General features: G+C 38.4%; 1 protein-coding gene across 4 annotated transcripts; it reads left to right on the plus strand.

The window, feature by feature from the left end:
* Positions 1-4734: 4734 nt before the first annotated feature.
* On the plus strand, positions 4735-20301 carry TBXT (T-box transcription factor T). Of its 4 annotated transcripts, none has more exons than XM_087719128.1 (8): positions 4735-4940; positions 6336-6600; positions 10146-10280; positions 11995-12056; positions 12155-12216; positions 14688-14864; positions 17167-17299; positions 19784-20301. In XM_087719128.1, exons 1-8 carry the CDS (start codon positions 4735-4737, stop codon positions 20049-20051), a joined length of 1308 nt encoding a protein of 435 aa, XP_087575254.1. In that variant the 3' UTR covers positions 20052-20301. The 4 variants fall into 4 exon arrangements, with proteins under 4 accessions (XP_087575254.1, XP_087575255.1, XP_013925077.1 ...); XM_087719129.1 differs by having other exon boundaries at positions 17170-17299; XM_014069602.2 differs by having other exon boundaries at positions 14691-14864; positions 17170-17299.
* Positions 20302-22824: the final 2523 nt, after the last annotated feature.

Raw genomic sequence — 22824 nt, forward strand, 5'->3', positions numbered from 1 at the left:
CACCCAGGTTGGAGTGGCAGTGTACAAACTAGTCGAGCCCATCTGAGCCTAGAGATAGCGTACACCCATTTACTGTGGTAAAGGCATGACTAAAAACCGGATTTCAGTCGCGACTAAATTAGCCACTCATATGTCATGAACACAACCGACGGAATCCGAATTAAGTGGTTAAAGCCGTCGGGGCTGCCAGGTGCTTCTTCAGAGATCCTATGTCTGGATTCTTACACCATCCAAAGCAATATTTTAGAAACCCTTCGGGCTGGATTCGCAAAACAAGCTGCCGAATGAAAACGTGGTTTGGCTTAAGGTGTTACAGAGATTCGCCCCTGAATTCAGCGGAACTTCGAGCTAAAACAATGAGGAACCAGTCTGTTGGGGGTTATTTAAGAAGATTGTTAAGTCTCTCCTCCTCAAAACTGTTGAGGAAACACCCACCTCCCACTCTTTCATCCTACGTGAAAAGAATTCTTGGGAAAAAATCGTGATTGGGGCGGGTGGGGGAAGGAAGACACACACCGGAAGGAAGGAGATGGTTAACCAGGCCTAGGGCTGCTACAGTGTAACACCCCCCCCCCCTTGGATTTTTAAATTTTAAACAGGTTCATATTTTTTTCCTAGCAGTCACTCTCTGATTTTTCTTTGCTAAGAAAAATGAGATCGGTCCCAGTTTGTCCCGTTGGGAAGATTGAGAGCCTGCGATCTTTTAGGCATCGTAAGAGAAACGCAGAAGCGCTTATCGAGCGTGAAGGACAGTTTATAGTGGCCTCTACCAGACAACCGCGAAGTCTTTTTGAAGATAAACTTAAGTGGGAATCATTTACCCATCTTCTTTAGGAATAGGTCCCTCTGGAAATCAACAGAGCTTACGTCAGAATAGACCCGTCTAGACTTCTGTTGTTCGCCGGTATAGGCTAGATAAGAAACTCCTTAGCGCTTCCCTTGGTAAACATCGTGACGTCCACCTATATGATTTTACAGCAATAGCTACAAACACGCAACTCCTCGGAAACGATGTTCCCATGACGTCCTAAACCAGGGTTCACTGACTCTGATTTATTTGAACTGTTTCACGCTCATCTTTTAGCTCCTACAAACGGGGCTAAAAGTAGAACGTGGGAACGAGGTGGGCTGATTTGTGTGTGTCGCGCGAACTCGGGTTTGCAACCTCAAAAATAAAAGTCAACTTCGGAGGACGATTGGGCGTCCCCCGAAGCCGAGGCTTAGTTTCAGCCGCAGCAGTCCCAAAAGAGGAATCTGGGGGAACTGTGTTGGATCGCCGCCGCCGTTTCGGTTCTTAGTAGGGGCGACTTTATTACCTTGCGGTGGGAACCACTGACCAGAAGGAGGATGAGGTCGGGCGGGGGGGGGGGGCAGAGGTGACAATGGACAGGAAATGATTTGCTTGGGCTTCTGGAAGAACAATAAAGATCTCGTTAAACGGGAGCAGCGACGGACCAAAACAGAAGCGACTCCTAGTTCAAACGCCATGCAATAGGTCGGCCTTCTCAGCATCTTCGAAAATGATTACCCTAAAGGCCAGTGGCCTCTCTTACTATGCGGCCAGCCTTCTGGAACAAAATCCGCTTCATTCCAAAGAGGAGACCTGTTTAGGATTGTAACCTTGCTAATTTTCCCATCTAAGTTCATTCTGGAGTTAAGTTTCACTGAGGACAGGATTTTTCCAGTAAATATATGCAGGGGAACCTTGTATTCCTATCCTATATAGCTCACTCTTCTTTCTACCATGTGAACTCTTAAAAAAATATACAAAAGCTCAGTTTTTTCTTTCTGGGATGATCAGTTTTACAGAAAAGGTCTTTATGCCATTGTTTGAGCTTTTGCAAATTAACTCAGCAATGAATAATAAGGAATATCAAGATATAAGGTAATACATAAGTCCAATAGAAAAACCAGAAAATTTAAAATTCTGATAATTTAGAGAACCATATAAAAGATACCATTATTTACATAAGCCTAAGAGTTAAAAACATTCTGAAACTAAAAAGGGAAAATTAAAATAACATCCAATCAAATATTGCCAGAGGCATTTCTGAAATTGCAGCAGTAACAGCAATGTCTAGACATAATTCTCAGGAGGAAGTACCAAAAAGTGGCCCATCTCTAATAAATCCTTCTTTCATAACCCACCAGTTTGTATCTACTGATCAGTCCCAAGAAAGTTTAAATGTGTGTGAGCAATTATGAGATTTTAAATCGTGATACCATTAAAAAGACAAAACAAAATGCTGTGAAACAAGCATGGAAACAAATATGTAGTTGCACAATTGATACAATACCAAAGTGGCATGTGTTGATGCTTAGCTTCCATAAACATTTGGGCAACCACACTTAGCACTAGCTGAAGTTTCTGAATCATCTTCAAAGGCACCCATTCTGATTACTCCATTTTCACACCTGGGCATCTCCATTTTACTTGGCTAAAACTGCAACTTGCTTGCTCTCATCCATTCCCAATTTGCTTCTGGACATCTGTTCAGAAAGCCCACAGCCTCCCTGGGATAACGCAAAGCATAGATGACCCCGTGGAATTTGCTGTCATCAGATGTGGTGATGGCCACCAATTAGGAGAGTTTTAAAAAGGGACTGGACAACTGCAAAGGAAGTATTGATGTCTGTTTTCTAGCCCTTGGATTCACAGGCAGACAACCTTGAACACCAGTTGCTAAGGAGCAAAAGTGGAGGAGAAATAGCACTCTTTCCCCCCAAGTCTGTGTTTCCTTAATGCATCTTGTTTACAAAAGCAAGACATAAAATGTTGGCTAGATTACCAATTCGCTGTTTATATTTTAAATAGATTGTGATTAAATAGATTGTAATAGCTATCTTCTTCTGTGCCATATAGTTAGTTGTTAAATTATATGAAATGAGACAGAACCATATGATACCTCAAAAAAGAGTTCCCAATCCCTACTGATTCCATTTTCCCTGAAAAGGACTGGAATTACTATAACATTATATCCTCCAGGCCATTAGAGTAAAGTCATCTATCAAGATCTGTAGGACTGTCCCTATCATTTATTTCAATTAGCTGACTGAAATATGTCTATCTAAACATCTTAGATTTCGGATAGTAACACCAGCTTCACAACCTTCTATCCTTGACTTCAGATTTATGTTGGATTCCTTACCTTTTCCGGCATAATTATATGCAATAAGAGCATGTTTATATGCTACTTGTTCAAATAATTAAAGATATTGTTATATCTCTTTGATCCCAAGACTCTGTCAACTTTCTTGCCTTGTTGCTTGCCATACACACTTGAAGTTCAGAGCATACTTCTAAGTTAATCAACTTGCAGCAATTATTTATTCCAGTTGTGGTGAGCACACATATCTTAGTTATTGCCCAATCTGTTTCAGAGTATAAAACAACAAAGAATGTTGGGAGAAGTAATTTGAATCCTGACTAAGTCCCCTATAAAAACTAGAAAGTGCTGAGATGTAGGGCCTATCCTATCCAATATCCACTTTCATAAAACTGCAAAATTCTGCTTATCTGGAATATATCACTCAATCATATATTTTCAGAGATTAATTGATACCTAGTTTTTCTTTCAAAATAGAAGCCTACTGTATCATCTCTTTCCTTCTCCATATATTTGTACTTGGTTTTTAAAACTATGTTTTAGTTGGTTTTTATTTATAATTACAGTTCTTTGGAAGAGAGAGTTGTTTTTGTATTATGGAAAGAAAAGAATATTTCACTGTTGCAGTTTCTTTTAATTTCATTAGGGTTTTAGCATTAAAGGGACCAAACAACTTCACTCTTACGCATTTAAAATATGTGAGGATTCCCATTAATACATCCTTAAAAGGCTCTCAAAAATTGGACATAAAGTATTCCTGTTGGTCTCCTTTGGTAAATGGGCAGCATGTTTAAAACTGATTCTTGGCAGGAAATAACCATTTTTCCTCATGCCACAGTTGCAGCTTATTTTACATCAAAGTCCCACTGATCTGAACAACCTTGATATGCAAATAGGTGAGCTTATAAAACCCGGTCACTGGACACCAAAGTTTGGGGTGATGGATCCATGGCTATTAACTTTCACATGGTATACTCCTACCCACAAGGATTTGATCCAAACCATCCTGCTCCTAGTAAGACCTGTCTTTGGATAAGTAAACGGTGCTACTGGAATAAGCAAAGGGAATGCAGAGTGCCTACCGGTTATGGCTCTCTTACTGACCTGGGCCATTTCCTTCTTTGGCTGCTGAAACTGCAGCCCGGCGGCTTTGATAGAGGTGCAAACATTTGGAGGCAGATTTACATAAAATAGCTGCGTTTAATCCCACTGGCTGCAATTAACATCACAGGCTTTCCCTGGGCTCCGTTCTGATATGGCCGCAGGGAGCCAATCAGGTGGGCGGGACAGACACATCAAAGAGACTGTCCTCCAATCAGGTGAGCCCCCTACTGGCATTGTGATGTCACAAGGATATTTATACCAGGGGCTTAATTGCTTCCCCGTTTAACTAGTTTCGTTTCAAGTGGCGTGGACCAGAGAGGTCAAGTGGAATTAACCCTTCTGCCCCCAAACTGCAGACCTGTCCCACGCCCCACCGTCTACTTTTAGGGTGCTTTTGACCTCCCTCACTACAGCTTGTTGTGGGTCTTCCTCTGACAATTTTTCCAAGGCGGAGAGCTTCTGGGTACCAAAAGACTGGAGAAGGATCTTGGTATTAAAGGGAGCTTGGTGGGTGGTCAGTAAGATGGGTTCTCCAACCACGGACAGCTCTGGAAAGAGTCTGCAGTATCAAGTGGATCATCTGCTGAGCGCCGTGGAGAACGAGCTACAGGCTGGCAGAGAAAAGGGGGATCCTACTGAGAGGGAGCTGCGAGTCACTCTGGAGGACAGCGAACTGTGGTTGCGCTTCAAAGAACTCACCAATGAGATGATTGTCACCAAAAATGGCAGGTAGGATGAAAGAGACAGTAATGTAATGATGCTTTCAGGTTGCTTCTGGGGGATACTTTCCCCCTTTCCGCTTTGCTTTCTGCTGTGTTCATTCAATTGTTGCCCTGGACTTCAGGAAATCAGTCACCCAAAAGCACCGGAAGCCTTCTGCTCCCAATTGCTTATAGTAGCTAATAGACGAAATCCCCTCAGTGCTCTTTCCCAAGCCCCATTCTTTTCTTGGGATATACCCTCTTAATGTCTCCCCTTTGTCCCTTGATTATTGGCACCCCTTCTCGGTGTCTTCCACATTCTGCCTACCAGTCATCCTGCAGCCACTCAGTCTTCTTTATTTCCTTTCCCTTCCTCTCCTCTTGTACGCAATCCTGTCCAGTCAATTTGTAAAGCAGGAGGACCGCAGCCCGAGTTTCCCATTCAAGATATGAGACCTTCCCTCATGTGAAGGCAGCAACACTAGTTCTCCCAGTGGGGTACAGGATTTTATCGTGGTGTCAGTAGAATTTCAGCTCTAGTAAACATCTTTCCCATCAGTGTTTTTGGAAGATTACCTTCCATTCCATGACTAATTTGAACTGCGATGATGTCTCAATTTTAAAAATTTCTGCGGGCCTTCTAGCCTGTTTATGAAAGCTTGCAATCACAACCAATGGAAGACTACTAAAAAAAGAGGAAGTTATAACCCAATTTCTCCCTTTTTGTAATCCAAAATATAAAACTGCAAACCTTTGCAACTTCTAATATGCAAGTGAATTTCCCTGAAGTGGAGAGGACTCTCCCAAATCAAAGGGAGGATCAAAGTGCATCCTTCAAATGACTTAATCGGAATTTACTTCCACAACCTGAGAACAAAGAGTAGCTTTGGTGGGCATATTCTACAGGGGTACATTTTTCAGCATTTGCATCTCATCCCTAAATATGCTTATTCCTAAAAGACAAAAAGATAGAAGCCATGTAAGACACCCTCACTTGTCATTTGGCCAGGGAGGAGTCTCCTTCCAAATTATTGCTATTCTCTAATTATGGTTTCAAAGGCCTCTTTTCTAAGGGTGAGATGAGAATCCCCTCCCCGTTTATAAATATAACTAACCGCCGGGTCCCCCCCAATGCGTGTTTCATTTGGGAATCCAACCCAAGGAGTTCATCGCCTGCGCTCTTATGTAACGGTAGCTTGAAAGCAGCCTCAAAGCCGGCTGCAACCTGAAGCGGGGTTTCTTTTGCGTTGGATTCCAACGAGCATCAAAGGCACGGCAAGGCCTTCTGGACTCGGGGCGGAGGAGGGTCTGTTTTTGGGGCAGAAAAGGCCTTCGACGTCAGCCGCGTAAGGCCTGGCCCGAGAGGCCGCACCGCCGGTGTCTTCTCCCGCCTCTCCTCGCTCCTTGCGTCTCCTCCCTGCAGGCGAATGTTCCCCGTGTTGAAGGCCAGCGTATCCGGACTCGACCCCAACGCCATGTACTCCTTCCTGCTGGACTTTGTGGCTGCAGACAATCACCGCTGGAAGTACGTAAACGGCGAATGGGTGCCGGGCGGAAAGCCTGAGCCGCAGGCCCCGAGCTGCGTTTACATCCACCCGGACTCGCCCAATTTCGGTGCCCATTGGATGAAGGCGCCCGTGTCCTTCAGCAAGGTCAAGCTCACCAATAAGCTCAACGGGGGAGGCCAGGTGAGGAGGGTGCACGTGGAAGTATTCCTGCGGGCAGGAGTGGGCACCCAAAAAAAATCACGGGCTGGGGGCAGAGAAAGGGGCAAGGTCTTTGGGGAGAGGGTCGCAGGTCCAGTTCATTCCTTAGGGTTAGGTTGCTGCAGAAGAAACTAACGCCGAATGTGTAGCCCATGTAAGCGCCTTCTGAAAACACCTTTAATGTCAGTACTCTGGGTTCGGGAGAGTTGCCTTTTAAATAGCCACTCTTAAGGCTTCAGCCACCTTTTATTTTTTAGTTTAGGAATCTGGAAAATATTTTACAGCGCTCCCTCGTTGCGGTCTTGTTAACTCCCTTTAGCCGCTTTCAGAGTGTCCCCTTCCCTGCTAAAGCATCTTAAGAAACCAAGTTTAGCTGTTTTATTCTGTGTAAGGTGATGTGTGTCCTAAAGGGGAGATTTGGAGAAATGTGTTTTGTTCTTGTGTCCTGGGTTCTGTAGTTTGGATTTATAGACCATCTTGTAAATTTGTAGTATCTGGGTGCTTGCCTGAAAGGCCAGTGTGTTGCACACCATCTTATGGCTCTGAATTTGATGGCTCTCTTTTCATCTGGAGCTCATGCTTACAAATGTGTGTGTGCACAATTTGCAAGAGGATGATGGTGTCAGAAATCCAAAACTAAAATTACAAGCTTGAAAAAAATGAGAAATTGAACATATTTTAGTATGGCATAAGCTATAAACAAGTATGTTCATCAGAGGTGTTAAGTGTTATGCATTGGCCAATATAGGATATTGCATTGACTGTTGAAATGGACTGTGATCCAAGAAAGCTTTAAATGTTCTTAAGCTTCTGCGTGTGTTACTTAAACCATGTTGCTCAATTTTTGAGATAACGTATACATTTAAGATAATTTAAAACCTGGATTCAGGTGTGTTAGAAACTTAAACAGCATGCAGCAACAATGACACAATAAAAATTTGGAGAGTTAGGATGTGTGCCAAAAGATAATGTATTGGCAATGTGTGTTTTGTATTTATCTCTTAGAGTGAACCACAGTTTCAGCTATTTGTATGTTTGAGACCCAGAGAATTGGCATCTACAAAACTCACTTTTGTAAATGCGCGCGCACACACACACACACACACACACACACACACAATCATTTTATTGTAAAACAACAGGAACAGTGATTTGTAAGGAGACCTGATTTAACAAATTTGGAGGCAGGTACCTACCTAGAAACTACTTTGTATTCTAGTCCTATAATTAAGAAAAGTGAAATAGCCTGCCCTCAGCAATTAATTTTATTTAAAACCAATGACTTGCAATTGTTTATTATTTTTCATGGACATTTAGAATATTTTTTTGAGCAACCAAATATCTGGCGCCAGTCCTGAATCCTGGAATTATCTCACCCTAATTGCTACCAAATTAAATTTTGAAGTAGAATCTTGTGGGGTCTGTGTGGCAGTGTAATGCAAAACAAGATCATATAGCACAAATTTTCTTGGGAACTCCCTAAGAACAAAAAGCATTACTCTAAAATATTTAAACAAAATTGTCTCATATTCTGGACTGGAGGGATATTCTATTTAATTTTTATAGGACAAAATTAGCTGCAGAGGAAACCGCTGTAGTGTTTTCCTACAAAGTTTTAATATTAACGCAGGCAATGTTTGGGTGCCAAAATCTGGTGCTGCATATTTCTGTCAACATTCTGGAAAGGTCAACATGCTTAGACCTAGGGTGTTATCCTGAGATAAGTATAAAGACAATTTGGGGAAAGCTATGCGTGACATACACCTTTCTCAGCATATTTGCAAGCCACATAAAGACTAACCAAAGTGATAATCCGAGGCCAGTTTACTAAGAGTTTGGGGGTAATATGGCAGCAACAGAATATATGATTGCTGAGAAAATCTTAATGATAATTTTATTAATAGGTTTCTCTTTGTGCAAAGAAAAAAACTAGTTGTAGGACCAACAGCTAGTAAAATTTTGGAAATGCTAAAGCATGTTTTCATTGACAATTCACATTCACTTATTATTGTGATCATAGGGTCTGTTAATAGCTGTTTTTCTGTTTGTTGTCCTTTCTTCATAAAGTTGTATCAGGCGTAGAAAATTAGTCATGTGAAACTGTTATGTACATATTTCAATGGCTAATACCTGTATTTTTTAATGAGAGAAAGGTGACAGGTTAGCATCCAATCTGGCAACAAGAAAGTTTCAATCAATTTGCAGATACATTTTTCAAGTCACTTACAGTAGCATGCTGATCACTGATATTAGAAAGGTTTAGTTGTATATTGTAGTACAAATGTACATTTTCAGCCTGGTTCTCAACACTATTTCTGATACCATAATATATATTAGCGAAATTGTTAAATCTGATAGTAAAATGAGATGCCTAACTAGTAACCTGTGTAGTTTGAATGATGTTTGTTCCATTCCCTTCTCTTTAACCAAGACTACACATTATTATTATTCTCCAATTATTATTGTTATTAGCACCAGTTAACTATGCATTTTAGTAGTTTCAGTTTCTTATAAAAGAAAAAAAATGAGATAAGTTAAGGCACCAGACTATTAACCAGGAAACTGAGTTCTAATTCTGCTTTAGACATGAAAGCCGACTGGGTGACTTTGGGCCAGTCACTTTCTCTCGCCCCAATTCACTTCATAGGGTTGTTATAGGGAGAAATAGGAAGAAGAAAGAGGTGTATTTGCTGACTTCAGTTACTTATAAAAATAATAGATGCAGGATAAAAAAATATTTAAAAAGAATCCTATAGGGTATGATAGGTGCTAAGCATGATTCGAAAGGGCCTTGGTTGGTTATATTTTGTTGTTATTAAAAAGTATTTGGTTCTGATGAGATTCCAAAGCTAATATTTCCTTTATTGAATGAATGTTTTTGCAATTATGCTATGACAGTCATTAAGGAACTCAGCTAAAAAAGAAGTTTCCTCTCACTTTACTACCAAAATGTATTACTTAAATTGTCTGCACACACACACACACAAACCCAGATCAGTTTTATGGGTATTTTGCACTATGGTCAATTTATAAAATGTTGCAGTGGTAGCTTTTATTGGTTATGTGTAGATAATAACTTGCTTTCTGAGAAATGGATAAAGCTCAGTGCATGGAACTGTTTCATTCCTCCCTCAATAATGAAAGATGAAAATCAAATTATAAACATTTACTTAGAGTTTGGCAACATGTAGTTATTAGTTTTGAAATAATTGAAGATAACAAAATAATTTTGAATGATTTAATATCTTAGTTTATTTTAAAACTATTAATGTTGCTTTCCTACCTTGGATAAAATTGAAAAGTAAGTGTAGATATAATGTTCTGGTTTTGATTATTCATCTGGAAACACAAAAGGTAAAATAGCCACTGAGGACTGGACTGATACTTTTTTTTTTTAGATTTAAGTGAGCAAATTTGTTCTCTTATTGAAAAGCCAAAACCATTTCTATAGTTGATGTTGCAGTCTCAGAATAGTGTTTTTTTATCACTCTTTCAGTGCTTATTTCTGCTGTTCTTTACACCAACAGATCATGTTGAACTCCTTGCACAAGTATGAGCCTAGGATTCATATAGTGAGAGTTGGTGGCCCTCAGCGAATGATCACCAGCCATTCCTTCCCAGAGACACAGTTTATAGCTGTGACCGCTTACCAGAACGAAGAGGTAGGCATAAAGTGTGGAAGAGCCTGCATGGATTGCTCTCCTTCAAAGTAGTAAAGGGACATGGAATGAGAAGGGGGATGTTAAAATTAGGGGTATGCTGACTGTTTACAAGAATTTTAAAAGATGCTACAAAGGAGATGCAGTAATTGTTCACTTCCAGTGAGTACTTAAAGAAATAGAATTGCTGGAAAGTAGGAGAAATGTGTTAAGCATAAAAAGAGCTTAGCAATGAAGTAAGGTTGGTACAATTCTATGATACTAGTTTACTTTGGCCATAAAAAAAACTACTCTTGTTATACTTTCAGGAGAATATCAAATGATCTTTTCAACTAGAAGCATCCTGCTCTTTTGAGTAAAAAAACAAACAAACAAAAAAAACAACTAGAGGTCTTCTGATATTTTTGCTTGTTTGGAAAATGTTTCACTTAACCTCAAGATTTTATCAGTAATCACCTCCTTATTTGTTTATATTACCAAGCACAATTTAATTGCAACTTAACACCACTCGATTATATGGAATTGATTTCCAACAAGATTTATACAGGACTGGGATCTGAGACATAATGGGCTTATTCAATGAATCTGAAAATATAATGAAGGTGTATTGATGCTCAGTACATATTATCATTATTTAATGTAGAAAATACCTGTTTCATGCAAATCATTTTTTAAAAAGTACTTTGAATACAAACAGCCTTGATTATTGACAGCACTAAGCAATTTATCATAATATGCAAACTAAAGGATTGTTTAAAAGCTACATTAGGGCAATTGAATTGCCCTAACCAGCTAATATATAAATATCAATGAAGTAATAGGAGGCCTAGATAGATACTTATTGAACTCTTATTCTTTGTCATGTTGTGACCATCCTATAAAAATAATAACTATTAACTTTCTTTAAAAAAAATACACTTTTTTTCTATCTGCTGTTTTGTGCCTGCATTAGCTTCTAATATTTATTACTGCCTCTTTGATTCCGTCAAACACATAGCGGGTTCAGCTCATTATGCCTTAGTAGATTCTGAATAAATGTTTAGGTCCTCCAGAGAGAGAAATAAAGTTCCTGTCTGTAAACACAATTTTCATGATGAAGCCGTCATGATGAATTGTAATGAAGTTAAGCGCTTATGCTAAATTAGCTAAGCTTACCAACAACTAAATTTTAAAAAATCATATTAATGTATTGGAAGCTAAAATCTAGCAAGATCAAATAATCAATCTTCTGTTAATTGTTTATACATAATTGTTTCAAAGTTTTTAGGGTAGGTCTATATTTCACTGAACAATGGGTAAACTATGATATAAATCCTTTGCATTTAAATTCTCCATGCTGAAACAATAGCTCATTTCTTAATAAAATAATCATTTGTCTTTCCAATATATTATCCCCTTTTTACCCGGAACCTGACACTTTTTATAACTGTTTTTAGTGTATCCTCCCTCTACTCTACGTCCCTTTTATGTACTTCCTTAATAGGATAATAAAACCAGGCATCTTAGTAAGGCAAAGAGAGCACATTGTAGAGGATTTCAAAGCCTGCTCTTGCAGTCTTAGTAGTTTTAATAATTTCATTCTGGGCTTTTTCCCACCAGAATTAATTGCAAAAACCTTAGTGGAATTAACAGTAATGCTGCTGAATTATCTTTTCAAATAACACTGAAATAATTAAAATTACATTTGAATTTGAAATATTTTCTTCGTTTTTTGTAGATAACAGCATTAAAGATAAAATATAACCCTTTTGCAAAAGCTTTCCTTGATGCAAAAGAAAGGTGAGAGCCGTTGTTTGCTTTTAACAGCATTTACAGCACAGACTCCATTTCTTTAGGCTGTTTAATACTTTTGCTAACAAATTGTGTTTCTTTGACAGAAGTGATCACAAAGACATGATGGATGAAGTGGGAGACAGTCAGCAATCACAATATTCACAATGTATGTCAAAAATCTCTTCTTAAAATTCTATTTTTGTTATACCATTGCCACATGGAAAACCTCTCAAAGCAGTTTTGTTCCAGCATCAGTTCCATTTTGTTATGTGGTTAAGAATGTTATTCATGAATATAAAATGCATAAATATATTTATATTCCATAAAATATAATGTTCGCCAACAATTTGTATCATTTAGAAGGCTTTGTTTTCTTTAAAAAATGTGTACTGCAATGTACTTCAGCCTGAGAAGTGGTATTATAATTTTACATTTCTAATGCTAAAGACGGTAAATACTGTAATATTCTTGACTTATTTCTCTTACTGAACATTGAGAACCAAGAAAAAATTATCAGAGATGAAGGAATTTACTTTGGGAGATTCTGCATTCCTGGATCTCTATAGATATTTTAGGGCAGTGCTTCTCAACTATGGCAACGTTAAGCTGGGTGGACTTCAATTCCCAGAATTTCCCAGTGAGCACATAGTTTGAAGTTGCCGAGGTTGAGAAGCACTGTTTTAGGGTATCAGATGATTAAACAGTGAAATGTATTCTGATTTTGAATAGACTCATAGCATAGTAGTTGAATATATATACTTTGAGTGCAGCATGTCCCTGATTCAATCATTTTCATTTCCAGATAGAATTGGAAACATTTCTGCTAACTGGGGAAAAACACCACAAACCAGTGTTGAAAATACCACGTGATGTGTGGACTAAAAGTGTGGCTTAGAATTGTAGAAACTTGACCTCTGCTGTTTTCCTCATGTGCATTCAAAAAAAGAGGTTTTTATATTTAAAAATGTAGAAAAGCTATTCTTTGAAAGTACCCGAAATATTAACTACGAAACAAGATCATTTTCTTTATGTCTCGTATTGAAATTAAGTGGGATAAGAAAAAAGTTGGTGTAATTTGATATTTACAATTTGTTTCATTCGTTCAAGTTTATCAATTAACTGATCAAATGTATCAAACTGTGCAAAGTCTGGAATATCCCCACTGACACCTCACTGGTGTTTTTCAGACAGATTTTAATAATCTTTGAGACAAGGATTGTTGCCAACAGCACAGAGTTTTAAAAAGCATCAAAAGCTTGATTAGGTTAATTAGAAATATTAGCAGAAATCCTTCCCTTTGTCTTAAGTTTCATACTCTGAGTATACAGAATTACTGTGGTGCTCTCTGAATTTCTCCCCTGTAATCACAATGATGTAAGAGAATGACAGAAGATATAGTCTGATATTATAGGCTCAATTCCAGTGGTGGGTTGCATACGGTACGCCTTGATACAGACGTACCGGAGCCTGCCCGGAGCATCGGGTACCGTTCCAGTATGGTGCTCTGGGGGGCCCACCTGCCCGCGATCCTTACCTGTCTTTAAAGTCTTTAATGCTTCTGCGCAATTGCATGGCGTATACAGGGCCTGCACGACACTCAACCAAACATCTGGAGCGTCGCGGAGGCGCGCTGGATGGCAAGACGCATGTGCGCGCTGTGTGCGCGCGCTGCACACATCCATATGGACGATGCCAGGCCCATTCCAACCGTACCAGTTGGAACAGGATCCGGAACCCACTACTGCTCAGTTTCCATTCTTTCATACCAATACAGTAAAGTTCCACCCAAAATGTAACTAAGATGGTTTCCATCGTGACACAGATTGTGTCATTCTCTTCTCTCCATAGAGACCCATGACTACCATTTATTCAAATGTATGTTTACTAGGGTATTTTGCTTTTCTCACATTGCTTCTTCAAAGCTATTTGATACAAAAGATTATAGTTTAATCCAGTGGTAGTCAACCTGGTCCCTACTGCCCACTAGTGGGTGTTCCAGCTTTCATGGTGGACGGTAGGGGTTTTGTCCGATACTGAAGCACTTTCCTTTTTAAAAATTTAATTGACTTTTTAAAAAAAATTCATAGCATTATTTAAAAACATTTTCATTAGGTTTTCATAAAATCACCATTACTGTGGAACCGGTGGGAGGTTAGAAAATTTTACTACTAACAGAGATACAAAAGTGGGCGGTAGGTATAAAAAGGTTGACTATTCCTGGTTTAATTGTTTCTTATGATTATCTCCAAGATTAGGATATATGTGAGAGGGATATATGAGAAATATGAGGTTATGAAAATCTTATGTTCATGATTTGAGATTATTCCTGATGGTACTTTGGTTTTGAGTTTTCTTGCTTTAATGTGTAGGAATGCTATTGTCGTAATGTTTCACTTGTGGAACACCATTGATCAGCAGAAATGGGTAAATACATTGTAATGGCATCATAACAAAGCTATTTATAGCCACAAGTTACTGTGGGAGACAAAAAGAACTTGAAATCCATTTTTATTGTTTCAATGTGAGTTAAAAATAGGTTTGACATTCTAGGATTGATGTGTGCAAACAAGCTGCTGTCATCTTGGACAAATAATTCTGCTATATATTGGTGAAATGATAATATTCATATTTTTACAGTAGGTGGTTGGCTAATTCCTGGAACAGGAACTCTCTGTCCTCCTGCCAGTCCTCATTCCCAATTCGGCACATCTCTGTCACTATCTACTGCTCACAGTTGTGAAAGATATTCATCGTTAAGAAATCACCGTCCTGCCCCTTATCCAAATCCATACACCCATAGAACCAATTCTCCAAGTAAGTACTTTATAGTGTCCTCCAGTTTTTTGATGTCATAGGATACTAACAGATCTCAATGTGAATATACAGCTGAGGTGTGGAATCCATGACTCTCCAAAGTCTTAAACTAAAAATCTCACTGTCCCCCATTGTAGACTATTATATTTGAAGTTGTAATTCAGCAACATCTGTAGGACTATTAGTTCAGTCCTGGGTGGTAAAGGCTAGATCAAAATCTGATTTACTATGGTATAGCAGTTAAAATGCTGGAGTAGCAGCAGAAGGCTCAGAGTTTAATGCTGATGAAAGCTGTCTGGCTACTTTGGGCCAGTCATTCTCTTTTACTTTTAGATTGAGAGGTTGGAAAATATTTGTACAAACTGCTTTTGACCAGCATATAGATTATGGTGCATATGCAATCTTAAGTCCAGCAATGGATTAATTCAAAATGAGGTTGATAGATGATGATAGATGATGATGATGATAAACCAATTTCGTTGTATTTAAGTACAATGACAATAAAGATTATGTTATGCTATGCTATGCTATACTATAATATACTAATACTAATACTAATACTAATACTAATACTAATACTAATACTAATACTAATACTAATACTAATACTAATACTATACTATACTATACTATACTATACTATACTATACTATACTATACTATACTATACTATACTATACTATACTATACTATACTATACTATACTATACTATGATATAGATATATGTGGGGTCCTTGGTGCTCTTTGAGCTTGCTTGTTTTCTTGCAGATATTTCATTACCGTAACTAGGTAACGTCATTAGTGCTAATAACGTCATCAGTGCTATCTATATATAGATATATCATGTTTCCCTGAAAATAAGATCTCCCCGAATAATAAGCCCAATTGGGCTTTTGAGCACATATGCTAAAATAAGCCTTTCTCAAAAATATTGCAACACAGCTGCAGCCATAAGGTGACCATGCTCCCAGCCTCCTGCACCTCAAAAATAATAAGACCTCCCCGAAAATAAGGCCAAGCCCTTATTTGGTGGTTCAAAAGAAAATAAGACCCGATCTTATTTTGGGGAAAACACAGGTATGTATAGATAGATGGATGGATAGATAGATAGATGGATATAGCTAGATAGATTATCCATCTTAATGAGATGTAGGAATTGTAACATCTCTTGAGAATAACAGAAATGAGATTTCACTAACCATCTAAATTGTGGCATTTTTACCAGTAAAAGTAAAACTTCATTTTTTAAAAATATGTTTTTAAAATAATTATTAAATGTTTTATCATCTATAAAAGAGTGCACTGTTAATAGTGGATAGATCATTCTGTTGAGTCTTTGGTTTGCAATAAAAAACTTTTACCTTATTTAAAATCATATTTTTATGAGAATCTGGCCTGCTATGATGGTACTGTTATTATTTATTTATTACTTTCACCTTTATGATATTGGGATTTAATTAAAAAAAGCACTGATTCTGCTTTCCAAAATGGAAACAGTCAGGGAAAAAGACTTATACAGGAAATGGAAGCAGTTTTAAAGAGCCTAGCTGCGTAATAAATCCTAAGTTTCCAGCTAGGTGATTGTAAGAAAGGTAAATCTAAACTACATACCTGGTTTTGAGCCATTTAGCAATAGCAATAGCACTTAGACTTATATATCGCTTCATAGTGCTTTACAGCCCTCTCTAGGCGGTTTACAGAGCCAGCATATTGCCCCCCAAAATCTGGGTTCTCACTTTACTGACCTTGAAAAGATGGAAGACTGCTGGCAGTTGGCAGAATTAACCTGCAATACTGCATTCTAACCACTTCGCCATCATGGCTTTCTGAAAGAGCTCTAAGAGAGCATTTATTCTTATTTCAGATGCCCACAAGAGAGTCTTTATTTTTAAAAATACATTTTTATCTTGTAATCTATTTCTGTTTATAAAAAGAACTTGGATTTTGTTGGTATGAAAATAATGTGTTGCTCAGTTCTTCCAAACTTGATTATAGAGTAATGACTCAAAAAAGCCTCTGAAGGTTACATATTACATTGGAAAAGTTGATATGTCCCTGCTTCATTGAAACTTTGTGGACTAAACATACAGAATTAACCTCTGCAAATACAATTGCAAAATGATTAGATATTTATATAGAAACAAATGCAATATTTTTAAGCATCCTTATATCATTACTGGAAATGCAAACACATTATAACAATTCCTAATGAATTCAGTTATACTGATGAAGGTCATATTCAGGTATTGTACTGTACTTGAAAGTATGGAATGTTTTTACACAAAATGCTTACTTTTGCAGCAGCCTATGGAGACAGTTCTTCAGCATGCCTTTCTATGCTCCAAAGCCATGACAATTGGTCCAGTTTAGGAGTCCCAACTCCAACAAGTATGTTGCCTATGAATCACAATAGCGGTCCACCAACCAGCTCCAGGTAAGCCTTCTTCCATGAACACGAAACTTCTGTGAAAAAATAGATCCATTTTTTGCATGAGTCCCGTGGAGGTGACCCCCCTCCCATACAGCTATAGTTTGTACACAAATACTGTTTGCATAGTATGCTTTATGCAGGAGTGCAGTAGTTGTGTTCTTTACCTGCAAGGATAGGAAAGCTGCTAGTCTGTGATATACTAGCTACTTTGCTATAAAGGAAAAGAATTCCCTGCAGTTTTTACTCTGCTAGTCATTGCTGATTATAGGGGGTGATGTTCATCTCCATAAACATTTCTGTGATCTTGTGTCCAGCATGACACCACGGAATGCTGTTAGCTGTTGGTATCTATTCATCTACTTGCATTTGTATGCTTTCAAACTGCAAGATTGGCAGGAGCTGGGGTGAGGACGAGAGCGTACCTCATTGTATGGAGCTTGGGTCTCGAACCTGGGCTGCCGGCTTTCCAGCCAACAAGCCCAGTGTCTTAGCCACTGAGCCACTGTGCCACCCCTCTTTGTTGCCATAGATGAAAATTATTTTTCACTTATATCCTTTTATATGTGTAGGAGGAGATCAGTGACTTAATAATATTACTGAAAACTAAACTTTGAGTCTCTCCCTTTGGTGAGTGTGAGCCAATACACTTTCTAGTTAAAAAAAGTAATGTAAAACTATATCACTAGTTCCATCCACAGCCTTTAAGGTGGCAATTCCTGACTTAAAGGGTGGGGAAGAGATGTGCTTGGTAAATGCCATTCAGATTCAATGAGGTGGGTGGCCATATAAATTCAGGGTTCCAAGTAACACACCCAACGAAGTAAGACTCCGAGGACTGAAGTTTCTCAAAGTTCCATTTTATTAGAGATGTCATATTGGCACATCTGGGAAAACCTGAATCTGAAAGCTTCTAGGTATTCCCCACCCAAATGAAAGTCCAGGCCTCTGCCCAGCACCCACATGTCCGTCACATGGCCCAATCAGGCACTGTCCCAACTGGAGATGCCACCCGGTCATACCTCTGCAGGTGAAGGGCAAGATGCCCTTGACTCTCAGAGAAAGGAATGTTATTATGACTATATATCTCCTATACTCCATATAATCCCTCCTCCCATTTTCCTACAGCATTAAATGTGGCATGCCTGAAGACACAATGCAAAAGATGGCTTCAGGCCTGACATTTACTAAATAAATAAATATATTGCTCTGTAGGGTAGAAAAAAATGTCACTAGGGAAAGACTCCATAGCAGGCATTTGCGTGCTATGGCAATTCACACGATTACAAACATGTAAACAAACCTGAACTATACTGTAACACATCTTTAATCTGCAGGAAATCACCAAGTGCAAAGTTCCCTAGAACACTTTCTTCCATTTACAAACTAAAGTTTCTGTTATTGTGTAAGAACACTGCTTCACGCTAGTTATTTAAGCGAGGAACCATTAACAGTATATACAGTATTTATAATTTGCTAGTTTATGATCAAATAAAAAATTTGATTTCATATAATCTCCCGATTCCTATATTGGTGAGGTTTTTCAGAAAGAAAATCCAGCTTAGTTTTGTGCCTAACTTTACAGATTGCTCCATTTTAGTAGCTGGTGAATGGAAATTAAGTAAATAAGCTGCGTAAGTGCATTTTAGAATCTGGGCCTGGAGAGAGACTTACATTGACACCAATCAGTACTAAATACCAAATTGAAAAAGCCTTCCAAAAATCTTTAGTACTTCTAGTGAGGGATTTGCCCTCTGAAGCCAGAAAGGTGATTTGGAATGAAGTAGCAACATCTACCGGTATGTGCATCATAAATTCACATGTTTGAAGATTGACTTAGCCTATCATCTTTCTGGGGATCGATAAAATGTGAACCCAGATTGTTGGTGGCAATATGCTGACGTTGTAAACTGCTGTAAAACTCTATGGAGCAGTATATAAGTCTTAAGTGCTTCTGCTATTGCTATATACTAACTGCGTGATCCAAGAAAATACATACTTGAATTAAGGAGGCTTATGCCTCTTCTTTGCATCCTGTCAGTGCCTCACTCAAATGCATACTGTTCTTCGTCCCCTACTCTCAAACATGTTCATGTTAATAAATTCTATATTCAGAATAGTGCATTTAGTGAAGTGAGCCATAGTTTGCAGAAGTATATGATATAGCAATAGCAGTAGCACTTAGACTTATATACCACTTCATAGTGCTTTTACAGCCCTCTCTAAGCGATTTACAGAGTCAGCATAATGCCCCCAACAATCTGAGTCCTCATTTTACCCACCTCGGAAAGATGGAAGGCTGAGTCAACTTTGAGCCTGGTGAGATTTGAACTGCAGCTAGCAGTTAGCTGAAGTAGCCTGCAAGACTGCACTCTAACCACTGCGCCACCTGGTCTCTATATGTTAAATTATGTTAAATTACTTAGCCTTTTGCTAACGAGGCTGCCTTTCTACAAATGGAAAACCTGTTTTTTTTTCTTTCTCTTGTAGCCAATATCCCAACTTGTGGTCTGTGAGCAACAGCACCATCTCACCTGTTTCACAGTCAGGCGGGATGTCCAGTGGGATAGGATCCCAGTTTTTGCGAGGCTCTACAACCCACTACCCCACACTTCCTCATTCCGTCGCTACGACTTCTTCGGGCTCTCCCCTCTATGACAATGGGGCACCCACAGATATTGCTGACAGTCAGTATGATGCCTCAGTGCATTCTAGACTTGCCTCCACATGGACCCCCGTCACGACTCCTTCTATGTAGGAGACTCCTCCTCCTTTTCTGATGGCCAAAGACTTTCTAGTTGCTGTAAACTGGGAATCCGCTGAGAAAGTTCCAGGAGTTAGAGGAATACGTCTTGACGTATATTAACGTTAAAGTAACTGCACTAATCGCTTGATGCTCCTTTCAGTATTAGAATGTAATAGTAAATGGTCCAGACACCTTATAAAAACTGTAGGAATTTGTATGGTGGTCCAGACCCCAAAGGACGTGGTTACCACCTTCTTTTCTACCTCTGCAGCCTTGAGGGCTAGAATTGTTGCCAAGCCTCTATTAATGAGTGTTCAAAGCAATCACAAACAGATCCTCTAATGAGCCATTCTGGACATTTTTTTTTTAAAATCAAACTTTGGTAGAAGTCAGCTTTGCCAACGTCACATTAGGGATGTCATGATTTTTTTTTTGTTCTGTTTAGTTTTCTTTTTTTAAAAAAAAACAACAGTATTAAGGGCTGATTTTTACCGTGCGTCATACTTGACAGGTTTTCATTGATGAATGTATAAATTGCTTCTGTTGAAAAATATGATATGCATACTTTTGTTTTATTTGATTTTTGCTAGCAGTTTCAGAAATATAACTGTGACTTACATTTTTATTCCTTGAAACCTGAGATTATGCATACACTTTCCCTAAGCAATACTTTATTATTTTCCCAATTAAAGGAATGGACAATCAATGGCTCCAAGCCTGATTTTGCGGCCCCAAAGTTTATTTTTATCAGTGTTGCTAAAAATCAACAGTATGGTTTACTAGGATTCTGAGTAAGAAAATACACTCAAATTGAAATTTTAATCCCATAACATGCTCAACCTAGTTTAACAATCAAAGGCAATCACCCAGTACCTTCCAGCAATTTCCATTCAGCCACTTACTTATGAATGCCCCAGTTCATTATCTCTTCTTTTATTATTCCATAATGCTTAGAAGATGCAAACAATGGGTGCAGCAGTATAGAAGCTTCTAAAATGGGGCCTTCAAACTTTAACAGGTCATGAAGCCTGTTACTTACCAAAAACACTTGGAGCTCCTGATTAAGAGTCATCATTTTCTTGATAGAAAATTGACTGTATTGGGGTATTTAATGAGGTGGGGGGGGCGGGGTTGTCCTTACTGTAGTCTCTTGTGGAAACTCATCAGGTTCTGGTGGATCACAGCTTGAACCACCCCTTTTCTAGAGTGGGTAACGAGTCATGGGTTTTTTGGGTCTTTGGCCTAGAGCAGTGGTAGTCAGCCTGGTCCCTACCGCCCACTAGTGGGCATTCTAGCTTTCATGGTGGGTGGTAGGGGTTTGCTGTAACTCTGCTTTATAAATTTTATAATGTAAAGTTACTTCCCTACTTTATAAATCACCATTACTGTGAAACCGGTGGGCGCTTAGAAAATTATACTACTAACAGAGATACAAAAGTGGGCGGTAGATATAAAAAGGTTGACTACCCCTGGCCTAGAGGGTTAAAGAGCAAAATGGGTGCAGTATGTCTCAGAAATCGAAGCAGCCATTTCATCCATAAAAAAATGAACAGCCCTAATTATCAGAGCTTGGCTTTGTTGTTTTCTCTTTTAGGGATTGCCAGGGGAAAAACAAATACATAAGGCCATGAATTTCTGCTTGAAACTCTGCCTCTGCTGTGTCATCACTGGTATATACTTCCCTTCCCTTTAATAGTACACATTTTTTAAACAAAGTTATGTACACTCCCCCCCTCCCAAAGGGCACTATCTGCTTAACTTGGAAGGTCAAAAATTAGCTGTCCCACACAGTGTGCTGTATATTGACCTAAATACCAATTCTTTTAAAATACCTCTATATAATTAGCCTTAAAGAACAGTTAAAAATTATGCACTAATAAAATATGTGCCTTAAACTTCACAGTTTACAGATTTAGGCACAACTCTGTGCTTATTTCATTGTGCTAAGTTGACATGACAATCTAAAAAATTCTTTTCTGTAAAACAAGTGAAGTTTTAAAAATGTTAACTATTTTTTTTCTTAATGTGTGTTTATATAAAGTTTTATTCTTGTACAGTGCAATTGTGCGTTGAGTGAAAATAAGTTTGATTGTGTTTTGTGGGACTTACTCCCAGGTAAGGATTGCAGCCTTATTACTAATTCAGTGGGCTTGTATAGATAACTCTTTTGCCATATTTACATATTTTAGAAGCCTTTGCCAACAAACCAGTTTTAAGTAATATTATTTCTTCCTATAAGCAAATGGCAAAACTATCAAAGATGCATTCATTTCTTTGTTGTTATGCACAGAACCACATGGAGCTTGTGGTTTTCCTGTGTATGAAGCTGTCATGTGTGAAGCCTTCTTTAATTAGTGGTTTGTAAATACTGTCACTGGAAGGACTGTTACATAATAAAATATATTTTTAAAGACATTTGATTTTAATAAGCTTGAAGCCTAGTCATAAGTAGGAAGTGCACATTTGTTTGTTTTTCTCCTTAATTTATTTTAGCAGTGACCTTCAACAAATTGTATTTATTTGTTAGCAAATGCCTTTATATGTATGTATAAGCTCTGTTTATCTAGGGGACTTTGTTTTTAGGAATAGAATTCTTGACTGTCAAAATGATATTTAAGGTTGGCATCCTCAGAAGTCTGAGATCAAGTTCCAGATTAGACTGAGGTGATCATGATGAAAGAATTTAGTACTTATAAACCAGTAGTAGCAAAACCATTACCAAAATTATTCATTTTCTTTGATATCTCCCTTGTCAATATGTAAATAAACTCTTCTGTTTTATTGT

Source organism: Thamnophis sirtalis, unplaced genomic scaffold (assembly GCF_051295495.1).
Source record: "Thamnophis sirtalis isolate CommonGarterSnake01/CBP01778 unplaced genomic scaffold, rThaSir2_p1.2 scaffold_6, whole genome shotgun sequence".
NCBI classification, from domain to species: Eukaryota; Metazoa; Chordata; class Lepidosauria; order Squamata; family Natricidae; genus Thamnophis; species Thamnophis sirtalis.

What these genes read in the sequence shown, in the direction of transcription:
- TBXT (XM_087719128.1), top strand. Translation starts at nt 4,735, where the DNA reads ATGGGTTCTCCAACCACGGACAGCTCTGGAAAGAGTCTGCAGTATCAA. An exon ending in AGCTCAACGGGGGAGGCCAG is followed by an intron (nt 6,601 to 10,145) that starts GTGAGGAGGGTG and finishes TTACACCAACAG; the next exon opens with ATCATGTTGAACTCCTTGCA. An exon ending in GGTCCACCAACCAGCTCCAG is followed by an intron (nt 17,300 to 19,783) that starts GTAAGCCTTCTT and finishes TTTCTCTTGTAG; the next exon opens with CCAATATCCCAACTTGTGGT.